Source organism: Nerophis ophidion, linkage group LG18 (assembly GCF_033978795.1).
Source record: "Nerophis ophidion isolate RoL-2023_Sa linkage group LG18, RoL_Noph_v1.0, whole genome shotgun sequence".
Lineage (NCBI taxonomy): Eukaryota > Metazoa > Chordata > Actinopteri > Syngnathiformes > Syngnathidae > Nerophis > Nerophis ophidion.
Window position 1 is genome coordinate 22,925,145 of NC_084628.1, and position 13,142 is coordinate 22,938,286.

Below are 13,142 nucleotides of genomic sequence, written 5' to 3' on the forward strand. Positions count from 1 at the left end.
GCTCTATGGAGATGATGATTTCATTTTCCAGCATGATCTGGCACCTGTCCACAGTGCCAAAACCACCAGTAACTGGTGTACTGACCATGGTATTATTGTCCTCCATTGGCCTGCCAACTCCCCTGACCTTAACCTCATAGAGAATGTGTGGGTTATTGTGAAGAAGAAGCTGAAAGACACCAGGCCCAATAATGCAAATGAGCTAGAGGCCGCTATTGAAGCATCCTGGGCATCCATAACACCTCAGCAATGCCACGCCGTATTGATGCAGTAATCCGTGCACAAGGATTCCTAACCAAGTACTGAGTGCATTAATTGACATTTTCAGATGTTTGATTTTGTTTTGCTGTTTTAAATCTTTTTCTTTTAACTTGGTCTGAGGAAATATTACATTTTTTGAGATAGGATTTTTGAGTTTTCTTAAACTGTATGCCATAATCAGCAATATTAAAATAATAAAAGATTCGCAATATTTCAGTTGATGTGTAATGAATCCAGAATGTATGGCATTTTCATGTTTTTAGTTGCATTACAGAAAAATAAATGACTTTATCACAATATTCAAATTTTCTGAGACAGTCATTTATATATATATATATATATATATATATATATATATATATATATATATATATATGTATATATATGTGTGTGTATATATATATATATATATATATATATATGTATATATATATATATATATATATATATATATATATATATATATATATATATATATATATATATATATATATATATATATATATATATATATATATATATATATATATACACACACATATATATACATATATATATATATATATATATATATATATATATATATATGTATATATATGTGTGTGTATATATATATATATATATATATATATATATATAAAGTTTTTTCGGTAAATAGACTCACAGCTGACCTGGACATTTGAAAGTTCTCTTGCCATCTGAGAAGTGTTGTATCCAAAATAGCTGCAATCGCTTGTTGCCTTCACTTAAGGTATTGATTTGTGATTTCCACAAGCGGGTGACCCAGACATGGGTGATCAGATCCTGGCTTGTGTTCTAGTCGCGTACCACGGATCCACAACCACCAGGAGGCCTTCTCTGCAGACTCAAGAATATTCTTAGTGGTTTTTCTCCACTGCAGTCCTCTGATGTTAATAATGTAATAATATTGATCATGTGTATTAATGTTAATAATGTAATGATAATGTAACAATGTTAATGATGTTAACATAATGATTTTAATAATGTAATAATGTTAATAATTTAATAATATAATAATATTAATAATTTTGATTATGTAATAATGTTAATATCAATCAATCAATCAATGTTTATTTATATAGCCTTAAATCACAAGTGTCTCAAACGTAATATTGTTAATAATGTTAATAACGTTAATAATGTAATATTGTTAAAAATGTTAATAATGCAATGTTGTTGATAATGTGATAATGTTAATAATGTTGATAATGTTAATAATGTTAACAATGTTAATGATGTACTAATGTTGATAATGTCAGCAATTTAATAGTATTAATACATTATAAGTATGCAATAATGGTAACATTAATAATGTTAATGACGTTCATAATGTAATAATGTTAATAATGTGATAATGTTTATAACATCAATAATGTAATAATGTTAATAACATTAACAATGTTAATAATGTAATACTGTTGATTATAATGTTAATATTGTTAATAATGAAATAATGTTATTAATGTAATTAATTTTAATATTGTTAATAATGTATTAATGTTGATAATGTAATAATGTAAATTAAATCATGTTCATATCGCTAATTATGTAATAATATTAATAATGTTAATCATTTCATAATCTAAATAATGTTAATAGTTAAATAATGTTAATAATGTAATAATTTTAATAATCTAATGTTAATAATTAATGTTAATAATGAAATAATTTCAAGTATGCAATAATGTTAATAATTCAATAATTTTGATAATGTAATGTTATTAATGTTGATAATTAAATAATGTGAGTATTGTTATTAATATAATAATTAAATAATATTATTATGGTTAATAATGTAATAATGATAATAATGTAATAATGTTACTGATGTAATAATGATAATAATTTAATAATGTAATTATTTCACCTCGTGAAAATCTCCCAAAACGCGTCCCATTTGTTTGTGCTAATGTATTTTGTTATCAACATATTATAGTTTTTATTTCATTAAAGCGTTATTATTCATGACCAGCCCCAACATTTTCAAACTCTTAGTTACATATTTTTTTGCAGCCAAAACGAATGGGAGATTTTGGCGTTTGAAGACGTCACGAGTCAGGAAATTTATTTTACAATAACTTAAAAACCTTATTGGTACAAATAAAATGTTTTACAGCACAAAGGGACGGCCTGAGTGTTATTTTAATATTTGCAACGATAAGGGGGTTTGAAAACTTCACGCAAGTCATGTATCACCTTGTCAAATAAATGACAGATTATTTCTGCTGCACTTGAACACACTTTACTGTGTGCGTGCCACTGACGTTATCTTGTTTTTCACCCTTGTCTTAATCTGTCATTTTGCATCTTTTAAAAAAATTAAAAATACTCTAAATACATCATAAACATGCTCTTTTTCATTGTCCCTGCATGTGCACGACAATAAAGTCAGCATAATAACATGGATTAACATGAATCTGCTGCTGATGCATGATTGTTTATTTCAAGTCATTTGGATGCAAATACATGTAGACGACTGCGTGACGTCACTGGTAACTCGCGACGTGATTGGTCGAGGAGTTAATAGCGGTCGCGTGTGAGCGCGTGTGTGCGTGAGCTCTGTGTGTGTGTGTTACTTTTTTTTCTTTAGGTGTTATTTTTCACTTTTACTCCACATCGACGACACTTTTCACCTTTTTTCTCTTCCGTTCGGACTTTATTTCCTCTTTTCGCGGCGGCGTTGGAGGCTGCGTGCTGCGCGTGCACGTCGCGTGGCCACGTCTAGTGCGGGTGAGCTGACTTGCCAGTGGCGGGAAAGGCGTGCGGCATCTTTGATGTAAAGGGTTTTAGCGCGTAAATATGATAATACTTCTCTTCTTAATTAACGGTGCGCATCTCATAATATTTTCTTTGACTATATTGACATCTTTAAACATCACAGGTGGAACAATATTAATAAAAGAAACAACAAAAATGTAATTAATGTGGACTTCTTCGGTCCACTTCAAAACTCATAACTCGTAATCATGTCAGCCATTGTGTTGCAACATTTTAAATAATAAAACGTTTTTTATAGTGATACAAATATCTATATCCCAATGTGTGTGTGTGTATGTATATATATATATACATATATTAGGGCTGCGAATCTTTGGGTGTCCCCCCGATTCAATTCAATATCGATTCTTGGAGTCGTGATTCGATAATATATCGATTTTTTCGATTCAAAAACGATATTTTCCGATTCAAAACGATTCTGTATTCATTCAATACATAGGATTTCAGCAGGATCTACCCCAGTCTGCTAACGTGCTAGCAGAGTAGTAGATTTAAAAAAAAAGCTTTTTTAAAGGACTATGTTTTATCAACTGATTGCAATAATGTAAATTTGTTTTAACTATTAAACGAACCAAAAATATGACTTATTTTATCTTTGTGAAAACATTGGACACCGTGTGTTGTCAAGCTTATGAGATGCGATGCAAGTGTAAGCCACTGTGACACTATTGTTGTTTTTTTTTTTTTTTTTATAAATGTCTAATGATAATGTAAATGAGGGATTTTTAAATCACTGCTATGCTGAAATTATAACTAATATTGATACTGTTGTTGATAATATTAATTTTTGTTTCACTACTTTTGGTTTCTTCTGTGTCGTGTTTGTGTCTCCTCTCAATTGCTCTGTTTATTGCCGTTCTGAGTGTTGCTGGGTCAGGTTTGGTTTTGGAATTGGATTGCATTGTTATGGTATTGTTGTGTATGGTTTGTTGGATTTATAAAAATTAAAATTTATTTAAACAAAAAAAAAGAGGATCGATTCTGAATCGCACAACGTATTCGATTCGTATTCGAATCGATTTTTTCCCACACCCCTAATATATATATATATATATATATATATATATATGCATATATATATATGCATATATATATATATACATATATATATGCATATGTATATACATATATATATGCATATATATATATGAATATATATATGCATATATATATAATAAATAATCTAAAATAAAATATAAAGTAAATAGCATTTAAAGTAAAAATTTAATATATATTTTTTAATTACAATAAAAATGAGAGAGAGATCATTCATAATCAAGTCAGCCATTTTGTTGCAGTATGTTGAATAATAAAACGTTTTTTATAGTAATTAAATGCTAAATGGGTTGTACTTGTATAGCACTTTTCTAACCCTTTTTAAGGAGCCCAAAGCACTTTGACAGTATTTCCACATTCGCCCATTCACATTCACACACTGATGGCGGGAGCTGCCATGCAAGGCGCTCACCAGGACCCATCAGGAGCAAGGGTGAAGTGTCTTGCCCAAGGACACAACGGACGTCACTAGGATGGTAAAAGGTGGGAGTTGAACCATCAACCCTCAGATTGCTGGCACACCCACTCTACCTACTTCGCCAAAAATATATATTACATTTTTATTCTGGATGATATTTACTTTAGTTTTTATTTCATATATATAAATATATGTTTGCATGCATATGTATATATATATATATATAAAACGTTTTTTTATAGAAAATATATTTCTATAATTTTATATAAAAATATATATGACATTTTTACTTTAGATAATATTTACTTTAGATTTGATTTTAGATTACTTTAATATATATATATATATATATATATATATATATAAATGTATTTATGTATGTATAGAGAGATATAGATATTTATGTTTAAAGATTCAGTGTTTTAAAATTCAATATAAAAAAATTCAGTTCAGAAAATATAGTTTCCAGATAATGAAAACTGAAGAAGTACGTCAAACTTGACTCCTCATTGGTTGTTTATGCATTGATTCAGTCTTAATTTACAGGAAGTGAGTATTGAGTCTTAAAGCAGGGAATTGTTTTACACTGTTTTAAAACTCTTTTCAACCAAAAATTGCTGACATTGTTTAACAATTAGGTTTGTTCAAATACAGTGTTTAAAAATTCTGTATGTAAAAAATAATTGTGAAATAAATAAATAAAAATAGCAGTGTAAAAAAATTCAGTCCGGAAATATTGAAGACCCACTTCCTGTAAATTAAGACTGAAGCAGTCACCAGCCAATGAGCTGTCCAGTTTTCAGTCACGTGACACGGGGAAACCGGAAGTGAGTCTTGAGTTTTGAAGCAACAAATATTTCCGCACACTGAATTTTTTTTACATAAAATGTTTTTATACTGAATTGTAAAACACTGCATTTTAAAGAAAAACCTAATATTTAATTATTTGCTATTTCTTTTCAATGAAATTGTCAGCATGATTTGTATTCAAAAAACAGTTTACAAAATTGAAACACAAAAAAATAATTTACATAAATTAAGTGTCCAAAAAAAGCTTTGGTAATAACGACACAAACGAACGGTCTTCCCTCTTCACCGTCACAGAAAATATAAACCGGAGACGTCTCCATGGAAACCCTGACCTCCGTTTGGGCCCCCGGCGACCCCTGTGACCTCATCGAGGCGCCGCACATTTGGGGTGAGTAGACGTCACATCCAATCCTTTTTCTCATCACTACTTTGATTTGTTAATAATAATTGTGTGTCAGAGGCCTGTGTGTTCGACAGGGCTCCCCCTGCTGGCGTCAGTTGGTCAGAGCAGCTCTCTCATCACCTGCAGAGGAACAATCAGGTGACACGCTAACCATGCTAATCATGCTAATCAACGTGCACCGAATAGGCGAACTCATGCTGATGTCGCTAGCGTGTGTGTGTGTGTGTGTGTGTGTGTGTGTGTGTGTGTGTGTGTGTGTGTCATACTTGCCAACTTTGAGACCTCCGAATTCGGGAGATGGGGCCTGGGGGGTTGAGGAGGGCCGGGTTGGAAGAGTTAGTGCAGCAAGGGATTCTGGGTATTTGTTCTGTTGTGTTTATGTTGTGTTACGGTGCGGATGTTCTCCCGAAATGTGTTTTTCATTCTTGTTTGGTGTGGGTTCACAGTGTGGCGCCTTTTAGTAAGAGTGTTATAGTTGTTTATACGCCCACCCTCAGTGTGACCTGTATGGCTGTTGACCAAGTATGCCTTGCAATCACTCATGTGTGTGTAAAAGTCGCATGTACTATGTGACTGGGGCGGCACGCTGTTCGTATGGAGGAAAAGCGGACCGTAAAGACAGTACTTTTAAGGTACGCCCCCAATGTTGTTGTACGTGTGGAAATTGGGAGAAATTCTAGAGAATGATTGCCCCGGGAAGATTTTCGGGAGGGGCACTAAAATTCAGGAGGGTTGGCAAGTATGGTGTGTGTGTGTGTGTGTGTGTGTGTGTGTGTGTGTGTGTGTGTGTGTGTGTGTGTGTGTTCTGGCAATACTTACTTAATGGGTATATTGCTCTGTTTCCACAGTCACCTTTAGGGGACCTCTGATGGTATGGGGACAAAAAAAAACAGGTCCCCTAATATGAAACCTTTTTAAATGATAGTCAGATCCATTCTGAAGATGCACAAGTGATTTTTAAGCTTTGGCCCATAAAACATGTTTACTGGTTAGTTTAAGTGTGAGACATTTGCACAGCAGCCCCCTCATCGGGCTGTAGTTGGTACTGCACTCGCTGCTCTGCTCACACTTCTTCCGTGTATAGTTGATCACTTTCACAGGGTCCCCATAACGAAGGTGGTTTGTCTGCAGGAGATGTCGGCTAATGGGATAGGAAAATAAGCTGTTTTGTTTGAACTTGAACTTTGAAATTTGAACTTTTTTTTAAAATGGTCCTCATTAGTCGTGTACAAATTTGTTTGAATTATGTAAAATTATTCAAATTTGGTCCCCATAAACCAAATTAACTCTTTTTCCCCGGGCTCCCCAGTAAGACTGATCAGCACATTATTTCATCAATCCAGAGATTTAAAGACGTGTGTGTGTGTGTGTGTGTGTGTGTGTGTGTGTGTGTGTGTGTGTGTGTGTGTGTGTGTGTGTGTGTGGTGTGTCGCAGCTGCAGGACACGCTGCTGCAGCGCGAGGAGCAGCTGAGTCGCCTCCAGGAGGAGAACAACAAACTCAGAGAGTTCCTCAACTTGTCCTTGGTCAGGAACGTGCGACAGGAATGCAAAGTGAGCTCAGCTCTTTGTGCAGTTTGCCCTCCATGTTGTTTCCATGCCTTAAATGTTATTTAGCGCAACATTGGCATATTAATGTTAGAATGCTATCATTAGCATGCTAACAGTTAACATATGTCAAGTACCAGGGTAATAAAAAAAAAGTGTAAAATTAGCTTAAAAAGTTAGCATGCTACCACATGCTAAAAATTAGCATGTGTATTGTTCCAAGTTAGGTGAACGGCTGCGAAATTTGGTTTAAAAAAAAAAGTGTGGAATTAGTTCAAAAAGTGAGCATACTAATGTTAACTGTTAGCATGGGCCATGTTCCAAGTTATATGACACTAAAGTGTAAGGCTGCAAAATATGGTAAAACAAATTAGCTTAAAAAAATATGGTAACAGTTAGCATGTGTCATGTTCCAAGTTATTTGACTCCAAGGTGTACGGCTGCAAAATTTGGTTTAAAAAAAAAAAGGTGTAAAATTAGCTTACAAAGTTAGCATGCTACTGTTAGCATGCTACCACATGCTAACAATTAGCATGTGTATCGTTCTAAGTTAGGTATACGGCTGCGAAATTTGGTTTAAAAAAGTGTGAATTTGGCTTAAAAAGTTAGCATGCTACCACATACTAACAATTAACATGTGTATTGTTCCAAGTTAGGTGTACGGCTGTGAAATTTGGTTTAAAAAAAGTGTAAAATTGGCCTAAAAAGATAGCATGCTACCACTTACTACAATTTAGCATGTGTATTGTTCCAAGTTAGGTGTACGGCTGCGAAATTTGGTTTAAAAAAAGTGTAAAATTAACTTAAAAAGTTCGCATACTACCAAATGCTACAAATTAGCATGTGTATTGTTCCAAGTTAGGTGTACGGGTGCGAAATTTGGTTTGTAAAAAAAGTGTAAAATTAGCTTAAAAGTTAGCATGCTACCACATGCTACAATTTAGCATGTTAGGTGTACGGCTGCGAAATTTGGTTTAAAAAAAGTGTAAAATTAGCTTAAAAAGTTAGCATGCTAGAACATGCTACAAATTAACGTGTGTATTGTTCCAAGTTAGGTGTACGGCTGCGAAATTTGGTTTAAAAAAGTGTAAACTAGCTTAAAAGTTAGCATGCTACCACATGCTACTATTTAGCATGTGTATTGTTCCAAGTTAGGTGTACGGCTGCAAAATTTGGTTTAAAAAAAAGTGTAAAATTAGCTTTAAAAGTTAGCTTACTACCACATGCTACAAATTAGCATGTGTATTGTTCCAAGTTAGGTGTACGGCTGCGAAATTTGGTTTTAAAAAAAGTGTAAAATTAGCTTAAAAAGTTAGCATGCTACAAATTAGCATGTGTATTGTTCCAAGTTAGGTGTACGGCTGTGAAATTTCATTTAAAAAAGTATAAGATGAGCTAGTAGCCAATCAGAAGCCTGGACAAAAGTCATGAGGGGAGAAGACGTGACGATGAGTTGATGTTGTTGTCCACAAGTTGGACAGGAAGCTGAAGAGGAACCTGGCGTCCGACGAGCGCGCCTCCTTCCAGAACGTCGGTTTTCCGTCGTCCCCTCAGGCCAGCAAACGTGTCTGCAGGAACCTCACCGCCGAGTTCTGCTCAGAGTCGCCGGCCTCGTCGGAGCCGGCTTTGGACCTGTGGGTTCTGAGGACGCTGGGCCTGAAGGACAGGGACACCATCGACGTGTGCCAGCAGGTTTTAGAAGTCACACCGCCGCCATCTTCTCGTCCTGCTGAGAGCGGCCCAGAAGGTCCACTAAGTCGTGCCGACCGGACTCGGCGGGACCCCAGCCCCCCGGCACATATGTCCGCACAGTTCAGCCAGCCACCACATTTCTGCTCCTCCGCTCAGCAGCTCCACTCCACCCCCTGGTCCCCTCTGACCCCCAGAGACACCCCAGTCAGTCTGCGTCACGTGTCCCCCCTCCCAAGTCCAGTTCTCGGCCGGTCGGGAGGCGGTCCCTCATGCCAATCGGACTTGGCCTTCAGCATGGCCCTCAGTCCCTCCAGCAGCGTCAAGACCCACAGCTTCCCTCAGGGACAAGCCTTCGTCAGGAAAGACCCTGTGGGACGCTGGAACTTCACCTGGGTGCCCGCGCTGGCATCCCACAATGCACTTGGGTGACTTGAACGACACAGGTTAGTGTCGCCTGACTGTGAGGCTGCTAGCTAACAAACACTTGTGCAGCCCTTTGAGACACTTGTGAATTAGGGTTATATAAATAAACATTGATTGATTGATTGATTGATTGATAAAACACAACTGCCGATTTTTAGCTCCAATAGAAGGAATGAAACAGTCTGCTGCTAACTTATGACTTGTCATTAACTTCTTATTAGTTTTGTAGAGTAGAAAAAGGCAGTTTAACGCTGCTCTGATGTGAGGCTAACCCGCTAACTGGCTAAGACGCTAACAAGTAGCAGCACACTTTAAAGGCCTACTGAAACCCACTACTACCCACCACACAGTCTGATAGTTTATATAGCAATGATGAAATATTAACATTGCAACACATGCCAATACGGCCTTTTTAGTTTACTAAATTGCAATTTTAAATTTCCCGGGAGTTTCGTCTTGAAAACGTTGTGTAATGATGTCGTGTACGCATGACGTGACAGGTCTTTAGGAAATATGAGCGCTGCGCACACACACAGCTAAAAGTTGTCTGCTTTAACGGCACAATTACACAGTATTTTGGACATCGGTGTTGCTGAATTTTTTGCAATTTGTTCAATTAATATTGGAGAAGTCACAGTAGAAAGATGGAGTTGGGAAGCTTTACCCTTTAACCACACAAACACACGGTGATTCTTTGTTTAAAATTCCTGGAGGTGAAACTTTACTATGGATCAGAGCGCGGTCAAGCCAACATGGATCACGACTACATGTCAACCAGCAGGTTTCGGTGAGAAAATTGTGGTAAAAAGTCGCTTCTTACCGGAGATCAGCTGAGCTTGTGCCATCCATAGCTGCCGTCGACTCCCCTGAAACATTGGCGTCAACACACCTGTGGACAAACACCTCCGACTATCAGGTACTATTTAACTCACTCAAACACTAGCAACACAATAGAAAGATAAGGGATTCCCCTGAATTATCCTAGTAAATGTGTCTAAAAACACCTGAATCCGTCCCAATGCAATCGCGTTTTTTTTTCTTCTAGTCCGTCGCTATCAATATCCTCAAACACGAATCTTTCATCCTCGCTCAAATTAATGGGGAAATTGTCGTTTTCTCGGTCCAAATAGCACTTTTTGTTGGAGGCTCCCATTAAAAACAATGCGAATATGTGAGGAGCCATCACACGGGTGACGTCATCGTCTGCGGTAGAGGCAGGGCTTTTCTCTTTGCACCGAAAGTTGCGAACTTCATCGTGGATGTTCTCTACTAAATCCTTTCAGCAAAAATATGGCAATATCGCGAAATGATCAAGTATGACACATAGAATGGACCTGCTATCCCCGTTTGAATAAGAAAATCTCATTTCAGTAGGCCTTTAACCATTAAAAACATTTTTTTAAACAATAAACATTGTCAAAGGAAGACCTTGTTGACATTAGTATCTTTGTGGGGTTCCTAAGGAAGTGGTTAGCATGTTAGCATGCTAGCTGTGATTGATTGATTGCGACTTTTATTAGTAGATTGCACAGTACAGTACATATTCCGCACAATTGACCACTAAATCGTAACACCCCAATAAGTTTTTCAACTCGTTTTAGTCGGGGTCCACGTTAATCAATTCATGTGTTGTCATTTGTGGTCGTGAAGAAGTTTTTTATTTTATTTATTTATTTTTTTTTAATGAATTTATTAATCAATCCAGCAAAACAATACATTATAATGCAATCAAATTCCAAAACCAAAGCCGACCCAGCAACATTCAGAATAGCAATAAACAGAGCAAATGAGGTCACACAAACATGACACGGTACAATCTAAAAGTAGTGAAACAAAAATGAAAAATATCAATATTAGTAACAATTTTAAAATAGCAGTGATTAAAAATCCCTCATTGATATTATCATTAAAAACGTTAATACATTTTTTTTTTTACAATGCACCGCATCTAATAAGCTTGATAACACACTGTGTCCGATATTTTACACAAAGATATAATAAGTCATATTTTGGTTCATTTAATACTTAAAACAAATTTCAATAATGGATCCCATATTCCAATATATGGCTCATTTTTATCTAAACTAAATGCAGTTTTTTCTACTGATATCATCTCCATAGCTTGTGTATACCAGTCAGTATGAGTTGGACTATCAACATCTATCCATTTTTTTAATAATACCCGTTTTCTGGTTATGCATATTGAAAGAAATGCATTTTTACACTTTGATGACATGTTACTAAATTGATGGATATCCCCAAGAATACAAGTTTGCAGTGTCATTGGGATGTTTATGTTAAGGAATGCGATTGCTTAATGTGTTGTTTTCAACCATAACTCTTTTATTCTCTGACATTCCCACAATAAATGAACAACAGTTCCCTCAGCTGCCCGGCACTTCGTACATAACTTGCTATCTACTACACCAATTTTAAACAGCTGAGAAGATGTAAAATACAATCTATTCAATATTTTAAATTGAGTCAGCTTATCTTTAATGTTTCTAAAGGGCTTATTGGCATTTTTCCAAATATCATTCCATGATATGTCTCTTTCATTTAAAATGGTTAAGTCCATCATCCATTTCCGAAGAAGTTTTGATGGCTCGTGTTGTTGTTGTTTTTTTAGCTTAAACTGTGACGGCTAACAAAGACACCTTGTTGTTTGAATAAAATCTTGGACTGAAACTAATAGAATTTTTTTGATCTCATAAAGACAACAAACATTGTTTAAACATAGAAGATGACACTTTCCACAAGTAGCACAACAGGCTGACCATATTCTGAAATCCCAAAAAGAGGACACTGTTGACCATAAGTCTTCTTTTCCCGGACATATCCTCTTTTGCAGGACTGTCCAGGCTGTCCGGGCGGGGTTTCTTAAAGGCCTACTGAAACCCACTACTACCCACCACGCAGTCTGATAGTTTATATATGAATGATGAAATATTAACATTGCAACACATGCCAATATGGCCTTTTTAGTTTACTAAGTTGCAATTTTAAATTTCCCGCGAGTTTCTTGTTGAAAACGTTGCGGAATAACGACGCGTACGCGTGACGTCACGGACTGTGAGGAAATATTAGCGCTGCGCACACACAGCTAAAAGTCGTCTGCTTTAACCGCATAATTATACAGTATTTTGGACATCTGTGTTGCTGAATCTTTTGCAATGTGTTAATTTAATAATGGAGACTATAAACAAGAATGCTGTTGGTGGAAAGCGGTGGATTCCAGCTTCCTTTAGCATTGAGACCCAGCCGGCGTTTCTTTGTTTGTTGTGAAAGCAGAGGGGTTAAGCGAACATGTTTTCCCTACGTCAACAAGCATGTTTTTGGATGGGGAAATTGTGATATATATCTTACCAAAGACATCCGTGGATTATTCGTCGTTCTGCAGCAACTATGAGCTTGGCTCCTCGGCTTCTCTCTGAGACACAGTCTGTTTAACGCAGCCATCCGACCTCGAGGGATATCTTTACAATCTTTACTTTACAATCTATAAAGTCTCACTAAAACACTATTAAAACAATAAGCAGATAAGGGATCTTCCAGAATTATCCTAGTACATGTGTCTAATTACATCTGAAACGCTCACACTGCCGTCGCCCGGAGCTGTCGCTTTTTTTTTTTTCCTAGTCCGTCGCTATCAATATCCTCAAACACGCATCTTTCATCCTCGCTCAAATTAATGGGGAAATAGTCGTTTTCTCGGTCAGAATTGCTCGCGCTGC

The 13,142-nt window shown here is 36.0% G+C and overlaps 1 protein-coding gene and 1 long non-coding RNA gene across 2 annotated transcripts in view; both read left to right on the forward strand.

The window, feature by feature from the left end:
• The window catches only part of LOC133536951 (uncharacterized), a 15,442-nt gene extending 9,719 nt beyond the window's left edge, over positions 1-5,723 (forward strand). Inside the window, exon 3 of the long non-coding RNA XR_009802583.1 lies at positions 5,639-5,723. This is a non-coding gene — a long non-coding RNA (uncharacterized LOC133536951). The remainder of the gene's footprint in view (positions 1-5,638) is intronic.
• Positions 5,724-6,307: 584 nt separating this feature from the next.
• LOC133537427 (geminin coiled-coil domain-containing protein 1-like) lies at positions 6,308-10,964 on the forward strand. Its single transcript, XM_061878434.1, has 3 exons — positions 6,308-6,379; positions 7,183-7,299; positions 8,767-10,964. Exons 1-3 carry the CDS (start codon positions 6,308-6,310, stop codon positions 9,412-9,414), a joined length of 837 nt encoding a protein of 278 aa, XP_061734418.1. The 3' UTR covers positions 9,415-10,964.
• Positions 10,965-13,142: the final 2,178 nt, after the last annotated feature.

What these genes read in the sequence shown, in the direction of transcription:
- LOC133537427 (XM_061878434.1), top strand. Translation starts at nt 6,308, where the DNA reads ATGTACTATGTGACTGGGGCGGCACGCTGTTCGTATGGAGGAAAAGCG. An exon ending in GTAAAGACAGTACTTTTAAG is followed by an intron (nt 6,380 to 7,182) that starts GTACGCCCCCAA and finishes GGTGTGTCGCAG; the next exon opens with CTGCAGGACACGCTGCTGCA. An exon ending in ACGTGCGACAGGAATGCAAA is followed by an intron (nt 7,300 to 8,766) that starts GTGAGCTCAGCT and finishes GTTGTCCACAAG; the next exon opens with TTGGACAGGAAGCTGAAGAG.